Source organism: Telmatherina bonti (genome assembly GCF_933228915.1).
Source record: "Telmatherina bonti genome assembly, chromosome: 2".
Taxonomy (NCBI): domain Eukaryota; kingdom Metazoa; phylum Chordata; class Actinopteri; order Atheriniformes; family Telmatherinidae; genus Telmatherina; species Telmatherina bonti.
The window spans coordinates 34,659,372-34,674,335 of record NC_136620.1 but is presented as its reverse complement, the minus strand read 5'-3'; the positions used below and the strand labels follow the sequence as shown (position 1 = coordinate 34,674,335).

Sequence of the window (14,964 nt, the reverse complement as noted above, 5' to 3'; positions counted from 1 at the left end):
ATTGGCGAAGCATTTTTATTAATGCATGTTCATCTCCTGTCTTTTTTCAGCACTAAGCTATGTCTGAACAAGAGTTGGATGAAATTGTGCAAATAACAGTGGAAGAGTTTGACCAGGAGGGCCGTTCTGGTAAGATTTCTGTCAATAAATCTGTGAATGTATGGTGTTTTTTTCTGAACACTTTAATTAAGGTAGATTGAATTGCAGGACATGACAGTTTATTTCTTTTATTTTATATATATTTTAAATCTGTCTTTTCTGTTTGGCAGCTGCAGCTCTATAAAACACAGACATTTAATCCATAAAAGATCTTACATTATATGTATGGTTTCACAGCTGACAAGATGGTTTTAGGGCTACTTAACTTAAGGATACTACTTAAGGATGAGCGTTTTCTGCTACACCCTAAACTTAAAAATGATGGAAATGCTACAGATGGAATTGGGATTCAGACGATACCAGTACTGTTGCTAATTGGAGATCTTCAGCCTAGGTGCTCTGTAGTGAAATCAAACAAGGTAAATGCTGTGTTGTTTTAAGTGTGCAAGTTTGTTTAATTCATGCCAGACATGCTGGACAATCATGAAGATGATGAAGAAAAACCACAGAAGAAAAAGAGGAAATTAAGCAACAACCAGGAGAATAACAGCAGTAACCAAGACCTCTCTTTTATCAAGGTACCAGAAATGTGTTAAAAGTGAGCTGTCCAAAGCCCTAATAATAATTTGGTTGACATAGTTTATTAATATTTTGAATACCTATTTGCTTTGTTTTATCGTTTGTGCTTCCAGAATCTCTTGGTTTCATTCACCGGATCAATCAGCCAACGGCTGGAAGCAATTGAATCAAAGCTGCAGTCCTTGGATGCTACATGCAAAGCCCTTGGGCGCAAACTTGAAGGCATAATACCCTGTGCTAAGAGTCCTATCCAGGTTCCTATGGTTGCAGGATCACCACAGGGCGCCACTCAAACTTGGAACAAAGTGCGATGGTAAACTCCTGCTCTTTGGCTATCGTGTATTTTCTACGGAAGTGTTCTCAATACCAAGCGTGTGTACTCGTACTTGGTATTAATAAAAGTGTACCGATACCACAACCAATACTACACTAGTAAAGCTAGCACAGATGTGTTTGATGACATGCTTTGGCATGTTTGAAAAGAAATAAATGCCTTAAATGTTAAAAGGTGCATTTTTTGTTACACTAAAAGCCAAGTCTTTGTCTCAAACCCACACATTTATAGTTGTATTTTGGTAAAATGTGCCAAATCAGAATAAAACTTGTTGAAATCGTTAGATCTGTAATGTTACTATATTTGTATTGGTGAGGTAACTTAAGAGGGATGGGTCATTTATTACAACCTAATGAAATCTTACATAACAGCAATAATAACCATAGTCACAATAATGTTCACATAAACAGATTTGGTATCGGCAGATATTCAAATTTCAGATATTGGTATTGGATCAGAACTCCCAAAAAGTGGATCGGTGCATCCCTAGTGTTTTCCATTAGTGAGTCAAAAGGTTAAATGACCAGTATTGCTTATAGTTTTCAGACTCCCTTCACCAATGAGAACTTTTTTTTTCTCCTTTGACTGACATTTATTGGGTTGCTTTTGATCTTTCCTTTTAGTGTTGTCCCACAAACAAACGTAATAGTTAACAGAGAAAACCAAAAGAGCTCAAGCCAGGAAGACACTCCACTGGAAAATCTGCTTAGCAAGTGAGTAGCCCATTTTTATAGTGAACTGTATAAAGCTGCTGCCCAAACACAGTCTTTCCTATACCAATGGAGCTTTTTGTCCCAGTTGGCACGATGATAATGTGATGTACAAATCCTGCATTTCTTTCAGTTTAAACAATCAGTGTTTTCACGAAGTTTTTGTGTTTTTAGCACAGTGACTAGAAAGCGCCAGAATACAATCCTGGTGAAGGTGCCGGGTCCTGAAGAGAGTCAGGAGGAACAGGAGAGTGGCTCAGAGGCCAGTGATTCTGTTTCTAACAGTGGTCAGTCAAGCGGTGTTCAAAATGGCCAAAATATCACACTTATCACACTCAATTCAGAAGGTATGACCTCACACTGCAGATACACTGAAATCCACACAGGCATATTAGTTTACTTTACATTTTTAGTCTGTACATGGATATGGATGAATATATCAGCGATGCCATGTTTGTTTACAGATACGTGAATGAATGAATCCTGAATTGAATTATCATGATCATGAACACATCTTTATTTTTTTTTACTATATCAGAATGACTTCCTGTTTTTCATGGCTGATCTGTACCAACAGGGCCATAAGATCTATGTGAAAATAGTCCAATCATCAATATAGAGGAAGAATAGCAAGCTTCAAAGTCCTTTGTAGTAACACTTTTTTCTGTAGATAAATACCTTGCACTTTGCTCTACCTTACATTTTCTTCTTTTTTATTTATGCAGTATTTAATGTGGATATATATATATATATATATATATATATATATATATATATATATATATATATATATATTTAGATATATATATATATATATATATATATATATATATATATATATATTACTTCACAAGTTGTTCTAGTATTTCTTTATTCCTGTTTTTTCTGTCTCAGGCTTTATTGTTTTTTCTGGGTTTTATACAATTACTTCAGAGTTTCTGGTCGTGCCCAGAATGAAAAAGCTCTTTTTTTTTATCATACAAACCCAAATGAAGTCCACATTGTTTCCAAGCTTGGTGTGATTGTTGGTTTGGTAATTTTTCAGTAAAGGATAAGGTTTTGATAATCTTCAAGGGCAAACAGTTTCTCATTTATTTGCAGCTCTGTGTCACCATGATCGAGTCAGCATTAGTTTGAAGTTACTGTTGGTCGCATGCATTGTTTATGTGGTATTGTTAATAGCTCGCATATGCAATGAGCAAAAAACTGTTTTGTCTGAAATACACACTTTTTGTGTATGACCACATGGGTGCGCTGTTGTATTACATCCCCTTGCTAAGAGTCTCTACCTTTGTAAAGTGCTTTGCAACCTGTGCACCAAAACTTTCAAAGACTGGATGTATTTGGCTAACAGTTTAAGCTTTAATAAACTGCCCCACATCACACTGACAACAGATTTACTGAAAGAGAGCTTTGTAGTTTGTGCTTGAACAATAGCTGTTCCTCCTCTGTTTCATAGATGACTATCCAGGCGGTACCTGGTTGGGAGACGAGAACAACCCAGAGATGCGAGTTCGCTGTCCAGTGTCTCCAGCTGATATGCTTCATATCAGCACAAACTGCCGCACTGCAGAGAAAATGGCGCTGACACTGTTGGACTACTTGTTTCACAGAGAGGTTCAGGCCATGTCAAATCTCTCTGGGCAGGGCAAACACGGAAAGAAGCAACTAGATCCGCTCATGATCTATGGTATTCGCTGTGAGTATTGAAGCCATAATATTTCACTGCTAACAGGTTTTGACTTTTATTTTGTATAAGGTTTATTTATTTATTATTCTTAAGGAAGTGATAAAATAGTTTCATATTAAAAACCACCTGGGGTTTTTAGAAAGGGTTTCAGTGCAAAATAAAAATGTAAATCGAATGAATGAATAAATAACTTATTCCAGAATAAACACTTAGGAAACAAGTACTTGGAGAAAATACTATTAATTTTAGTTTGAGATGAAAAGGCTCACAAGAAAGACAATGTTATATAACTGTTTCCTTTTATCTACATTTGGAAATATTGATGCATAGGAATGCATAGAAAAATATGTATTTCTTAATGCACACAGTAGTTGCTAAAAGATTTATCCATCCAGTGTCTATAACGTATCATTCCAATGGGACTGAGGTGATCGCTGCCCAAACATTTGCAACTGAACTGTTTGAATTTGCCAGTATTTGATGGATAAAATGACCTCTTTAACTGCAAAGTTTTTGTCCGGTAACGATCGTACATCTAATGATCATTAGATGATTATGATTTCTGCATTGTTAAAATCCAACCAATACATTTTGATCCACAGAAGTCTAAAACTTTCCCCTTTTACAACAATAAATGAACTATCTTATATTTTCCCACAGTTTGTCCCTGTTCCATTACAAAGCAGCGCTGAATAAGACACAAAAACAGACCACAGCCTGTATTCCCAAGGTGGCTTATAACAACATGCATTCATCATCGCACATACTCATTAATGTACAACACATTTCAGTACATACCAGACTTTAGATGACATGCACATGTCTGGTAGAAAGATCTGAATGGAGGCAGGCTTAATTTAGTGCAGTCTTTGATTCTTGATTAAGAAAAGTCAAGGCTTAAATGGCAGACAGATTGATCTGTATTCAAGTTCTTTGGTCAAATATTTTATATTTATTGGTCTCATATTACAGTGTCGGGAGAGGCTTTGTCAGCTCTAACCTTTCTTGCAAAGTTCGATTTATAACCCAGAGAATCTTTTATTTATTAATTTTTTTTAAATATGTCCTGATGGTGTATGTGAGCATAAAGTGGGTTTAAAACTGTGTCTGCACAGCATGTCATACAGATGCTCTGCAGACAGAGTTTTAAACCTGGTGTATGTCAGCATAAAGTTGGTTTAAAGTTGCCTGAACAGCATGTCAGACTGTCGAACACATGCCTCCCCATTTTTTGTAAGTTTGGAAAAGGGAAAAAAGATCCATCTTTCACACCCACTTCACACCACTTGACCTGCTGTGCAGAGATTAAAATAAGGAGTCAGGCGTTATACTTCCCCTTTCTAGTGATCTTCTTTTTCTTATTCATTATTAATGTGCTTGTGTAAGTACCCAAGAGCAACGCTGTAGGTATCAGCTTGGAGAGATTGTGAGAAGAAATGTTCTTTTATCCTCTTTTATTTCTTTGATAGCAAAATCCCAGCAGGACAAAAACAATCTAAACTTTTCCCTCCGGAGTTCAGCTTGCCATTTGAACTGTAAATAAATGAGTTTGTATTCTTGGTTACCTGTTAGGAAGTTTGTATCTGTAGTTACATGCAGTTTTGATCTGACAGAGAGGTATGTAGAGGCTGGAGCAGGGCCAGGTTACTTTTGTATGACTCATGCTACCTTCTTTTAAAATCATGAAAAATATTGAAGGAGCACCTGCCTTTCTTGCCTCTACAGGACCCTTCGGGTGCTAAAGGGCTGGTGCATGCTGTGATATCTTTTAACACTCCCTCTGTCGTAATTTCTATCCTCAGGTTGTAAAGGTTGTAACTGCGTTGCAGACTTAACAGAGATGAACTGTAAAGCAGCTCTTGCCCTCTAAACAATTTATAATGTGGAGTAGACAGCTACTAAATACACCTGCACATATCTTCAGGCAGAGAGTGAGGGACAGTCTGACCTGTGTTAACTTGCCAATGGGTGTGGAGAAGTAAACAGAACATGGACATTGGTTTCCTTTAGACCATTTTTTTAAAGATATAAATTTATGCACTGGTTAAAGATGGAGCAGCTCTATTTAAAAACATCTTGTTCTATTTCCAGTTTCAGCAGACTGCTGTAATAGTCTAGCTTATATCTCTGCTAGTTCAAAGATGGCATTAAGTGTAAGTATGCAAAGTACTTTTACCTCTACTTTGCTACTGCTAATGATATTCTAATACTGATTTCTTTATTGTCTGTGAACTCATACACAGGACATACACATACACAGCCAGACAAACACAGGACATGCATCACAACAAACTCAAAACCAATAGCACACGTCAAAAGAGAGATTCTTTTAATACAAAAATGCAGTAAATAAAATAAGCAGCAAAAACAGGACACCAACAAGGCCACCTTAATAGCTATTTCCATTAAGGAGGTAAACAGCAGTAGGGACAAATGACACCTTAAGTCTCTTTGTCCTCCCTGCCAGAGTCAAACACACTCTGGAGAAGGTGATTCAGGAAGTTAATATGGAGTAAGCCTTCCTCAAAACATTCTAGTTAAAGATGGTCAAAAGGCCCTTCTGCTGGGCCCAGAAACTTTACCAGCACCTGTCACTAAACTACCCAAAATGTTCTTGTTAGCCAGATTTAAGCTCCCAAACCAAGCAATAATACATATAAAATAGTATAAAACTGATTCATTTCCACTTATCAAGTAAATATGATTACAAAGTACTACTGCTGCAAGAATGCGCACGATCCATGAAATGGTTTATGCACAACTCTCAGATTTTATTATATATAATTTCACTCTTACCTCTTATACCATATAACTTCTCCATATCCTCACAGGTCACTTATTCCACAAATTTGGCATCTCTGAGTCAGACTGGTACCGGATCAAGCAAAGCATTGATTCAAAGTGTCGGACTGCCTGGAGACGGAAGCAGCGTGGCCAGAGTCTGGCAGTCAAGAGCTTCTCCAAACGCACACCACGCAGTACATCTGCAGGTAAGGTTTATGTGTTTATTAGGGTGACAAACTTTGTCAGCATCATGCCAACTGGTGTTTTGCAGCCGTATATTTACAGCCCATATATGGAGCGTCACACATTTTCAGTGATTTGTGCTGCATGTATTCACAGCTTTGGCTTTTTCTTCCACCCTTTATGGTAAAATGCTGTTTTTCTGACACAACCAGAATGTTTTTCTCTGTTGTCTTAATCAGCTTGTAAATTTGCTGCGTTTCTGCTGATCTTTTCTAATTAAACAAGGTGCATAGTTGCAAAAATCAAACACAGATCCTGAAAGAAAATGATGCCTTCTGCTCTCTGCTTTGCTAAGAGGCTGCTTACAGCACCACTAGTTTTTAAGGTTTTGTTGGTTTCATTGAAGCAGCCTGTGACTTACGGTTGTAAAGTCCCAATAATCTTGTGCTGTCAGCAAAATCAGATCTGATTTATTTAACTTTGAACTGGTGCTGAACTAATATCAAAGTAGTGCAGCATGATGTGTTTTCCTTTTTCAAGCTTGGAGGAAGTCCCGTTAGCCTTTTAACTTTATTGTTATAACAGCTAAAGTTTTATTATAGCTGTGTCCAAAGAGGAGAATAGATAGCTGGCGCAGATTAATCTAGGTTTTCTAAATGGAGTTTTAATGGTTTAGTATTAGTGTGTATACGTGTTACACAATGGAAACTACATGTTGTCATGAGAGCTTCAAGTTACTCCGTTTACACATGTTTTCCTGATGAACTGATAAACTCTCAGTAAATTTGAAATAGTCCTGCTTTTCTTCTCAAACTTCTGTTGTTTTTGTGTAGGATATCAGTTCATACAGTCATATAAAGCCCAAATCCCCTTTGTTTCATCTATATGAAAGCTATTTTATGATCTGAACCCAAAGTGCAGCAGATGTTCAGAATCTACACACAATGCCTGCTGTCCTTCCATCCCTGTGAGCTATCACCTCTCACCTCTGACCAGGGAAACGTTTGACTGCAGGGGAAACCCAAATATCCTGTGAGCACACACAAAAGGAGTGGATTGTTAGGCCACACACACCCCAGAGCATACAATACAAATACTCGTTCAGATGGCGTATGCACCAGCAGAGTGAACAGTTGTGTCCTTCGTTGGATTGTATGTTAATGATCCTGAAGAAAGCAGTCCTTTGGATTTTTAAATAATAATTTTATCAACTAATAATAACACACCATTGCCATACCATTAAAGCTTGCCTCCACAAACCCCCTCATTTTGTAAGTGAAAGTACAAGAGTATTAGGTATGACCGCCTCCCTAACACTGACGGATTTATATAAACTAAATAATCCTGTTATGTTGAAAGATAATCAGGTATTTCTTGTTAGCAATATGACTCTTAATCTATCCTATGTAACATTTAAAAAAAAAAAAAATTCTTATCCTGATATCTTAAAAGAAATGGTGTGGTTTAGTGCTGGTGTCTCACCCAGTTAGATATCTTTGGGTTGGAGTGGATAGTGTGTGTATTGATGGAAAGCCTGTGACACATGGATTAGTGGGTGTTTAGACTGAACTCTGGAGTTTATGCTGGCATGCTCAGTTGAGTGGCTGAATGGACCTTGAAAATCCTTCTTGTATATTTAGGTTCTGATTAAATGAAAACAAGACATCACCCAGCAACTGTCATGGAAATTAGCCAGTTTGGGTCTTTATAAAGGTTTTTGTAAAGTTTATAGTGTCTATTCTGGAGACTTTGTCTTTATTTATTTATTTTTGTTTTGGAAGCAGTTGTGTTTTATTTTGCACTTGTGACCCGACTGCTTGTTGCCCTATGCAGAGGAAAATATGACAGAGGAAGCGGCCCACATTGAGACTGCAACCCAGCAGACGCTGCACTACACGTTAGCCAATCAACAGGTCCAGTTCCACCGCATTGGTGAAGACGGCCAAGTTCAGGTGGTGAGTTTCAGACATTTCATAACTCTGTCTCCTTATAAATCCATGACAAAGCAATTTTAGCTTCATTGACTGTGCTTTTAATCCCCCTTTTTTCCCCAATATTTTTGCTATGTGTAGCTTAACCTAAGCTTCTACTCATTTTCCCCACTGATTACATGTAAAAGCTTCATAGACTGCAGGTAATAATGTGCTGGAACACCTGTTACAGAGGCATTTAAAGGATTCAGGGGAAAACTAGGCCAACTTGTATGTGAAAGAGTAAGTTGTCCTAAGTGGGTTGAATTTGACCAGATGTAGCAGAAAGTCCTTCAGCGCCACTTCAGTGTAACTGCTGTGCTGTTTAAGAGTTTCCCTAAAATCACCAGAATATTTCATTTAATGCAACGAAGAGGGTTAGTTAAATTGTCCTCATCATAGCTGTAGGCTTTGAGCACATATTGAATCTCATTTTTAGTTTATGGTTTTAGTCAATACGGGCTTATATTGCTTAGCAGCTAATGAAGTTTGTCACTGATGGGTTACTTTCAACATGGATTTATTTCTTTATTATTGTTAAAACTGCAAGTGTATCAATTGCAAACTCAAGTTACCATTTAAATATAAAGTAATTTGTTGATTTATAAAAATGGTTTGACTGTACAAATGGAACAACAGAGAAGTGCTATCCACTTCAAGTGATGCACGCCTACAATACTGACGGTGCTACAAAGCTCATTTTGTACACTACCGGTCAAATGTTTGGACACCCCTCTCCATTACATTTGATTGGGAAGTGTGTCCATGCTTTTGAGTGCTCTGCTATTTGCTGTATGCTACCTTATTGCTGTGGAAAAGATGCACAGAGCAGGAGAAGAGGAGGTCATATTGTCATTTCTTTTATACACATTTAGTACTAAATGATGCAGCTGAGCCTGAAATTTGCCACAAACAAGAAAAAATAAATTCCATCTGAAACGGTGATTCGTAATTACAGCTTTTCCTTTTGTTACCTTTGAATTTCTCCTTGGGGATGAATAAAGTATCTTTGATTTGATTTGATTTGATTTGATTGTTTGAAGCTAAATGATTCACTGGCAGCTTATAGTACTCCTACAATGCTGCTGGTGGTCAGAAGGCTTAGTTAATTATTTTAAATCACTTTCAGTATATTGCAATTTAATAGTAGACATAAAGAAAGATTGTCTCACTGTTTTAATTCTGATTAGAAGCTTTTGTGAATATTGAATCATTTTCGTTTACCACATTACTGGTGATTAGCCGATCCCTGCTGGGGAGATTTTATTGCATAAAATTAGCAACAAGATTCTCCAGTCTTCATTTTCTCTAAATTTCTTCCCGAACTCATAGGCATCTTTTATTGTTATTGCCAGAATTCTCTATCCTTCAAACCAAACTTTAGGATTGGTTTTATAATTATGAGCAGATGTTACAGAAATGCCTTTTCAATTTTTTTTTTTAATTTCTTGTTCATATTTGTGTGATTGTTCCTGTTTGAGTTGCAGTTCATGCTCTTCATGTGCTCTACAGATTCCACAGGGTCAGTTGCACATTGCCCAGGTACCACAAGGAGAAGAGGTGCAGATCACGCAGGACAGTGAGGCAAGTGTTGGCGTGTTTGCATGCAAGAGAGGATAGAAAACGGTTAACCAGGTTTCTTGAATTCTTATTGCTGGCATATAGAATTTTTCAACAAATATGTCACTCAAAAGCAGTTGTCTACAGTCAGTTCATGCCAACTTTTGTGGGAAAGAAAATGAACGGCATCTGCATTGCTGTGGGGAATACCGGTCTCTGGATGGTTTATAATTTGGTTGACTTATGACTATATAGGGACTGGTATTCTTTGACTGCTTTAAAATTATATTTAATATTCATATGAGTTTGAAGATTCATGCCTCATTCATGAGATGTTGTTTGTCTGATGTTTTTTCTTTTTTCTTTTTTCCTATAAAACCTTTAGACTCAAGTGTTAAGAGACCGAACTGTTTTTCTGTTGGACTGGCAGGAAGCATTGACAAGAAATAATAATTCTATTCTATTCTATTCTATTCTATTCTATTCTATTCTATTCTATTCTACAGTCATTTAGCAGATGCTTTTATCTAAAGCGACTTACATGAGAGTGCTAGTGGACTGTCCAGTTGGACACAGATCCTTACATGAGGAGCTACAGGCTTTTTTTTTTTTTCTCCCTTCCCACCACATAATATCACCTATGTTATAATACAAAGAATTAATACCATAATGTTTGTTGCAAAGAACTGGAAAAACTTCTCCAACTTTCCAACAAAAATAGCTATACTAAGTGTTGAATGGCTCCTTGAAGGGCTGAGTCTTCAACTTGCTCTTAAAGTAGACGGGGACTCTGCAGAGCAGACAGAGTTTGGGAGATCATTCCACCATTGTGGCACAACAGAGGAAAAGAGCCTGACTTGTGATTTAGTCCCACGTATTGGTGGTAACACGGCATCTTTCACTGGTGGAACGTAGCTGTCTAGAGGGAGTGTAGGCCTGGATGAAGGACTGAAGGTAGACAGGAGCTGTTTGAGTTATTGTTTTGTAAGCCAGAAGTGAAGCTTTAAATTTAATGCGTGCTGCGACCGGAAGCCAGTGAAGTGTGATTAGCAGTGGAGTGACATGAGCTGTGTTTTTTTTTTTTTTACTTTATTTTATTTTTTTTTATCGTAACTACTGCATTTCATTCTATAAGTGAAAATAGAACTTCCTGAACTAACTTGGCTGGGTTCTGTGAGCATAACACAGAGCTCCAGACTAACTTATTTTACTATGAACACGGTGGTCCTTAACTTAAAATTTTAAGAGTGCAAGCAAGGTGCATATTAAAATCAACTTGCAATGCAAATATTCACATTTCCTTTTATTTTGACTGTATTACTGATAAATACTTGAACAATAAATGCAGAAACTGCAGTGTTTACATTTCACATTTTACTGACACAACATAAAAAATGCTGCAATTAATGGACTCAATAATACCTGTTTCTGTTAAACTTTAGAATCAATTCAGACAGGATGGAGTTTGCTAGATGTCAATTATCCACCCCCACGCTCCCCCACCCCCCACAGCTCTGCTTCTTTGCTCATATCTGTATTTATCAGGAGCGTCTGCAAATTTATTGGTTGAACATGCGCGACCATTTGGTCACAGTATGGAGCTCTGTCAAAATATCATTAGCATGTAGACTAATTTTGCATATATTTGCATGAATAAATTAGCATTTACTCTGAAGATTCTTTGAATTATGCTGTTTACCATATTTTTTGTATAAATGATTATTGGAAGTGATGTTGTGGTGCGTTGTGTACCTCCTTACGTGTGTACGTGACTCAAATGGCTAATTAGCAGACTGGTGCAGAGTTTAATGCCGTACTCGGCACCAGTCTGCTAATTAAGTGTCATGCGTGTCAGGTGTGTTGCAGCAGGGAAGCTATGAACACTTGTGGGACTGCAGCCCTCGAGGACTGGACTTGCCCACCCTGAGAGGGGATCAGCGTTTCTGTTCTTGTTGCTTAAGCTTTTGTAAGGATTTTTAGGTATGTTTTCATTAAGAAAAGGGTTTCTGCAGCCAAACAGATGAGTTTGGTCTTTGAATAAAAGTTTTATGGCGTTTGTTGTTTCTTTAGACAGTTGAGTCAAGTTTAGGTTATTGAAAAAAGGACATTGTTTCTTCTGGACTTGGTTCTTGGTTGCTACGAAATGTGTAAAAAGTATTATTATCAGAAGAGACAGTTTCATATGCTCAGTTTTTTTATTGCTAGTATTTTTCTTTGGTCTTTTTTCTCTCATTCTAGTGAAATCTGTTAAATAGTTTCCTGATTTATTGTTATAAAAATATTGATATATCATCCGTTGGATGATAAAACTGTCTGTTTTTATGAGTGATTTGCTCCAGTTGGAGGTTTGGGTGTCCCGAAGTTCATATAAAGTCTGATCATTTGGGTGTGTACAAAAGCTGCCTGAAAGTGCTTTAGTGTTTCAAAATAGTCTACAATGACATTTTTTCTCTTTTTTTTCAGGGTGATAAAATGTAATTTTTTTTTCAAATTTCATTACAATACATAATGAAACCTGCCAACTTGCAAAGAGCAACCCATAGGATGGGCCACTGCTACTTGATAGTCATTATTCGATTTTATTGATTTCTAAAAAAGCATTCAAATTTATAAATGCTTTTCTCACAGTTCAGATTGTGAGCTAGTCTACTGCTGGATAAAAGAATATGTTTATTAAATCAGTCAGATAATTCAGACAGGAATTGATGCCATTTACTGGATTTGCCTTTTGAGCGCTGCATCTTCCTATTGGTCAACGAACACAGCTCTGTGTACCTGAGCAATACTTAAAAGTATTCAGTGTTTTAGACATTAGTCTCAATGAAGTCTGTTTTTGTTTATACGGTATATCTAACAGCGTATGCAGAGGGTTGTGTTTCCACATAAAGCTTCAGTGACTCATGTCTCCCATCAGACATCAATGCGCGCACACACACACACAACCTGCCCATAAAATCATAATTTAACTCCATACCAAAACTCCAACTGCATAAGAGGAATTCCTGCATCAGCATCAATGTTAATGATTTTTCAAGGATGCTGGAGAGAGATTTATTTCAAGACACCAGGCTGTGTACACACTTATACACGTAATCAAATACTGTAAATGATACATGCCATATATGCGTGACAGTTTGACATTTGTGCTAAAACAATTGACACCTTGGCCAAGTGTTTTTCTCATTTCCTATTCAGTTCTGGTGCTGAAGGACCGAGAAGAAATACACGACTTAGAGAGAGGGAAAGAGAGAGAGAAACGGAGTAAATTGGAGGCAAAAAACCTCTCTAAAGCCTTTCCTGTTCTTTGTGTCTGAGCCCAGATCTTTTTTTTTTTTTTTTTTATCTCTCTTCTTCTTCCTATTTCATGATATTTGTTTTTTTGGAGTTCAAAGCTTAGCAACAAAATCCCACTTCTGCCAGCTGCCACTCACAGAACACGTTTTCATAAGGAATAGGCCTCTTTTATCAAAGAAATTGGTTTTAACATGCTTGCAAAGGAAATGAGCTATTTCAGGGATTGCACTGCTCTCTGGCCTTATGGCACATGTATACATGAAATGTAATTAGCAAGAGAAAAACAGCAACTTGAGGTTGGCTCAATTGAGGTCCTTTCTACATAGGTTTCTGTTACCATCGCAGCAGGCTTCCAGATTTTTTACAACAGTCACTACTTTACAAGCAGATTATTTTTGTTTACACTGGTCTCAGTTTAGCCAGAAATAATACAGCTGTTGACATGAGTACAAATACATGCCATTCACTTCTTATTATGCACAGTATAAACATGCTCAGTAACTCAGTGCTGTCTGAGCATGCAGGGACTGGCTGAAATAAACAGATCTGACACTTTTCAGATGTCAGCGATGGCATTTTGCATTTCAGTGATCAGGAGATCTGCTTGAAACTCTTTAAACTTGAAGCAACTTTTTAATTTGCCACGCTGGTTTGTGCAAATAGAGGCCTAAACAAAACACAGTTTGGATGATGGATTTTTTTCTCATTTATTTATCTATATGTTATTTTTCATAGTGGATTTACATTTGCAGGTTAAACTGGGATCTGGATGTGTACGCGATAATCAGTAATATTATGTCATTTTTCCATTTTAGGGGAACCTCCAGATTCACCAGGTGCACGTCAGTCAGGATGGACAGGTAAGAATGCATTTATTATAAAGGGAACGGATGTTATAAAACAGTTATTAATCCATGATTTTAACTGTTAAATAGACTGTAGCATTATTCCTTCTAAACATTTGCAGTAATTGTTAAAGCTACAGTATGGAATTATTAAACACGATGGAGCAGGGGTTTCATCTCGGTGCAGCACCTTATTAATCACTAACTTTAATATGCAAACTTATTTTTCTTGTGTTTTTTTTTTTTTTTTCTTTGCAATTTTATGCTTCAGTAGACTCTTCTGTTTAGCTGGATACAATAATGACACAGTCATGTGGAAAATAGATTAAGCTGAGGTACGTCAGTTTTGCTGGTGGGATGGAGGGCAAAAGTGTGGAGAAGTTTTCCTGTTTGATACGAGAAAAAAAGGCAGATGAGTTCTTTGCTTGATACCACGTATTTTCCAACACACGATGGAGGAGACATGTAAATGTGCTGCTACATAGAGACAGAGATGACATGCTGTCATTTAAATGAGATGAATAATAGACCGTGTACTATTTAAGTCAGGAGTCCTGTGAAATCTCTTGGTTTTTCGCATTGGGAAGGGGGTGGGCACACAGCGTGAGGCGGCATCACACAACGCATCACATCGCTCGGCAGAAGTAACTGGCTGCAACAAACACAGATACTCAAATAAATAAGGATGATGTTAATGTTTTTATTTTAATCAACTTTTATTTGAACTGCTTGTTGTACTAAACTCTGGAACTTTGTTTTTTTAATTATCCACAAAGTGTGCAGCTTTGGTTACAGAAGTGTATCTTTTTGGGCTTCTGCAAGAACATTTCCAGATCCTCTTGATAAGGGAAATCAGCAACATCTGGCCCATTTATTGAGGTTTGCATGCGGGCTGTAAGATGGTCTCCTTGCAGCT

General features: G+C 37.2%; 1 protein-coding gene across 2 annotated transcripts in view; it reads left to right on the top strand.

Moving 5' to 3' along the window:
* banp (BTG3 associated nuclear protein) overlaps positions 1–14,964 on the top strand; it is a 42,726-nt gene that overhangs the window by 1,728 nt on the left and 26,034 nt on the right. The window contains exons 2-11 of one of the 2 annotated variants that reach the window (XM_079246841.1): positions 51–129; positions 568–677; positions 792–991; positions 1,636–1,725; positions 1,897–2,069; positions 3,182–3,421; positions 6,244–6,402; positions 8,213–8,334; positions 9,862–9,933; positions 14,019–14,063. In XM_079246841.1, coding sequence (XP_079102967.1) covers positions 60–129; positions 568–677; positions 792–991; positions 1,636–1,725; positions 1,897–2,069; positions 3,182–3,421; positions 6,244–6,402; positions 8,213–8,334; positions 9,862–9,933; positions 14,019–14,063 — 1,281 coding nt within the window. In that variant the 5' untranslated portion in view covers positions 51–59. Of the gene's footprint in view, positions 1–50; positions 130–567; positions 678–791; positions 992–1,635; positions 1,726–1,881; positions 2,070–3,181; positions 3,422–6,243; positions 6,403–8,212; positions 8,335–9,861; positions 9,934–14,018; positions 14,064–14,964 lie in introns of both variants that reach the window. The other variant, XM_079246840.1, reaches the window with a different exon arrangement.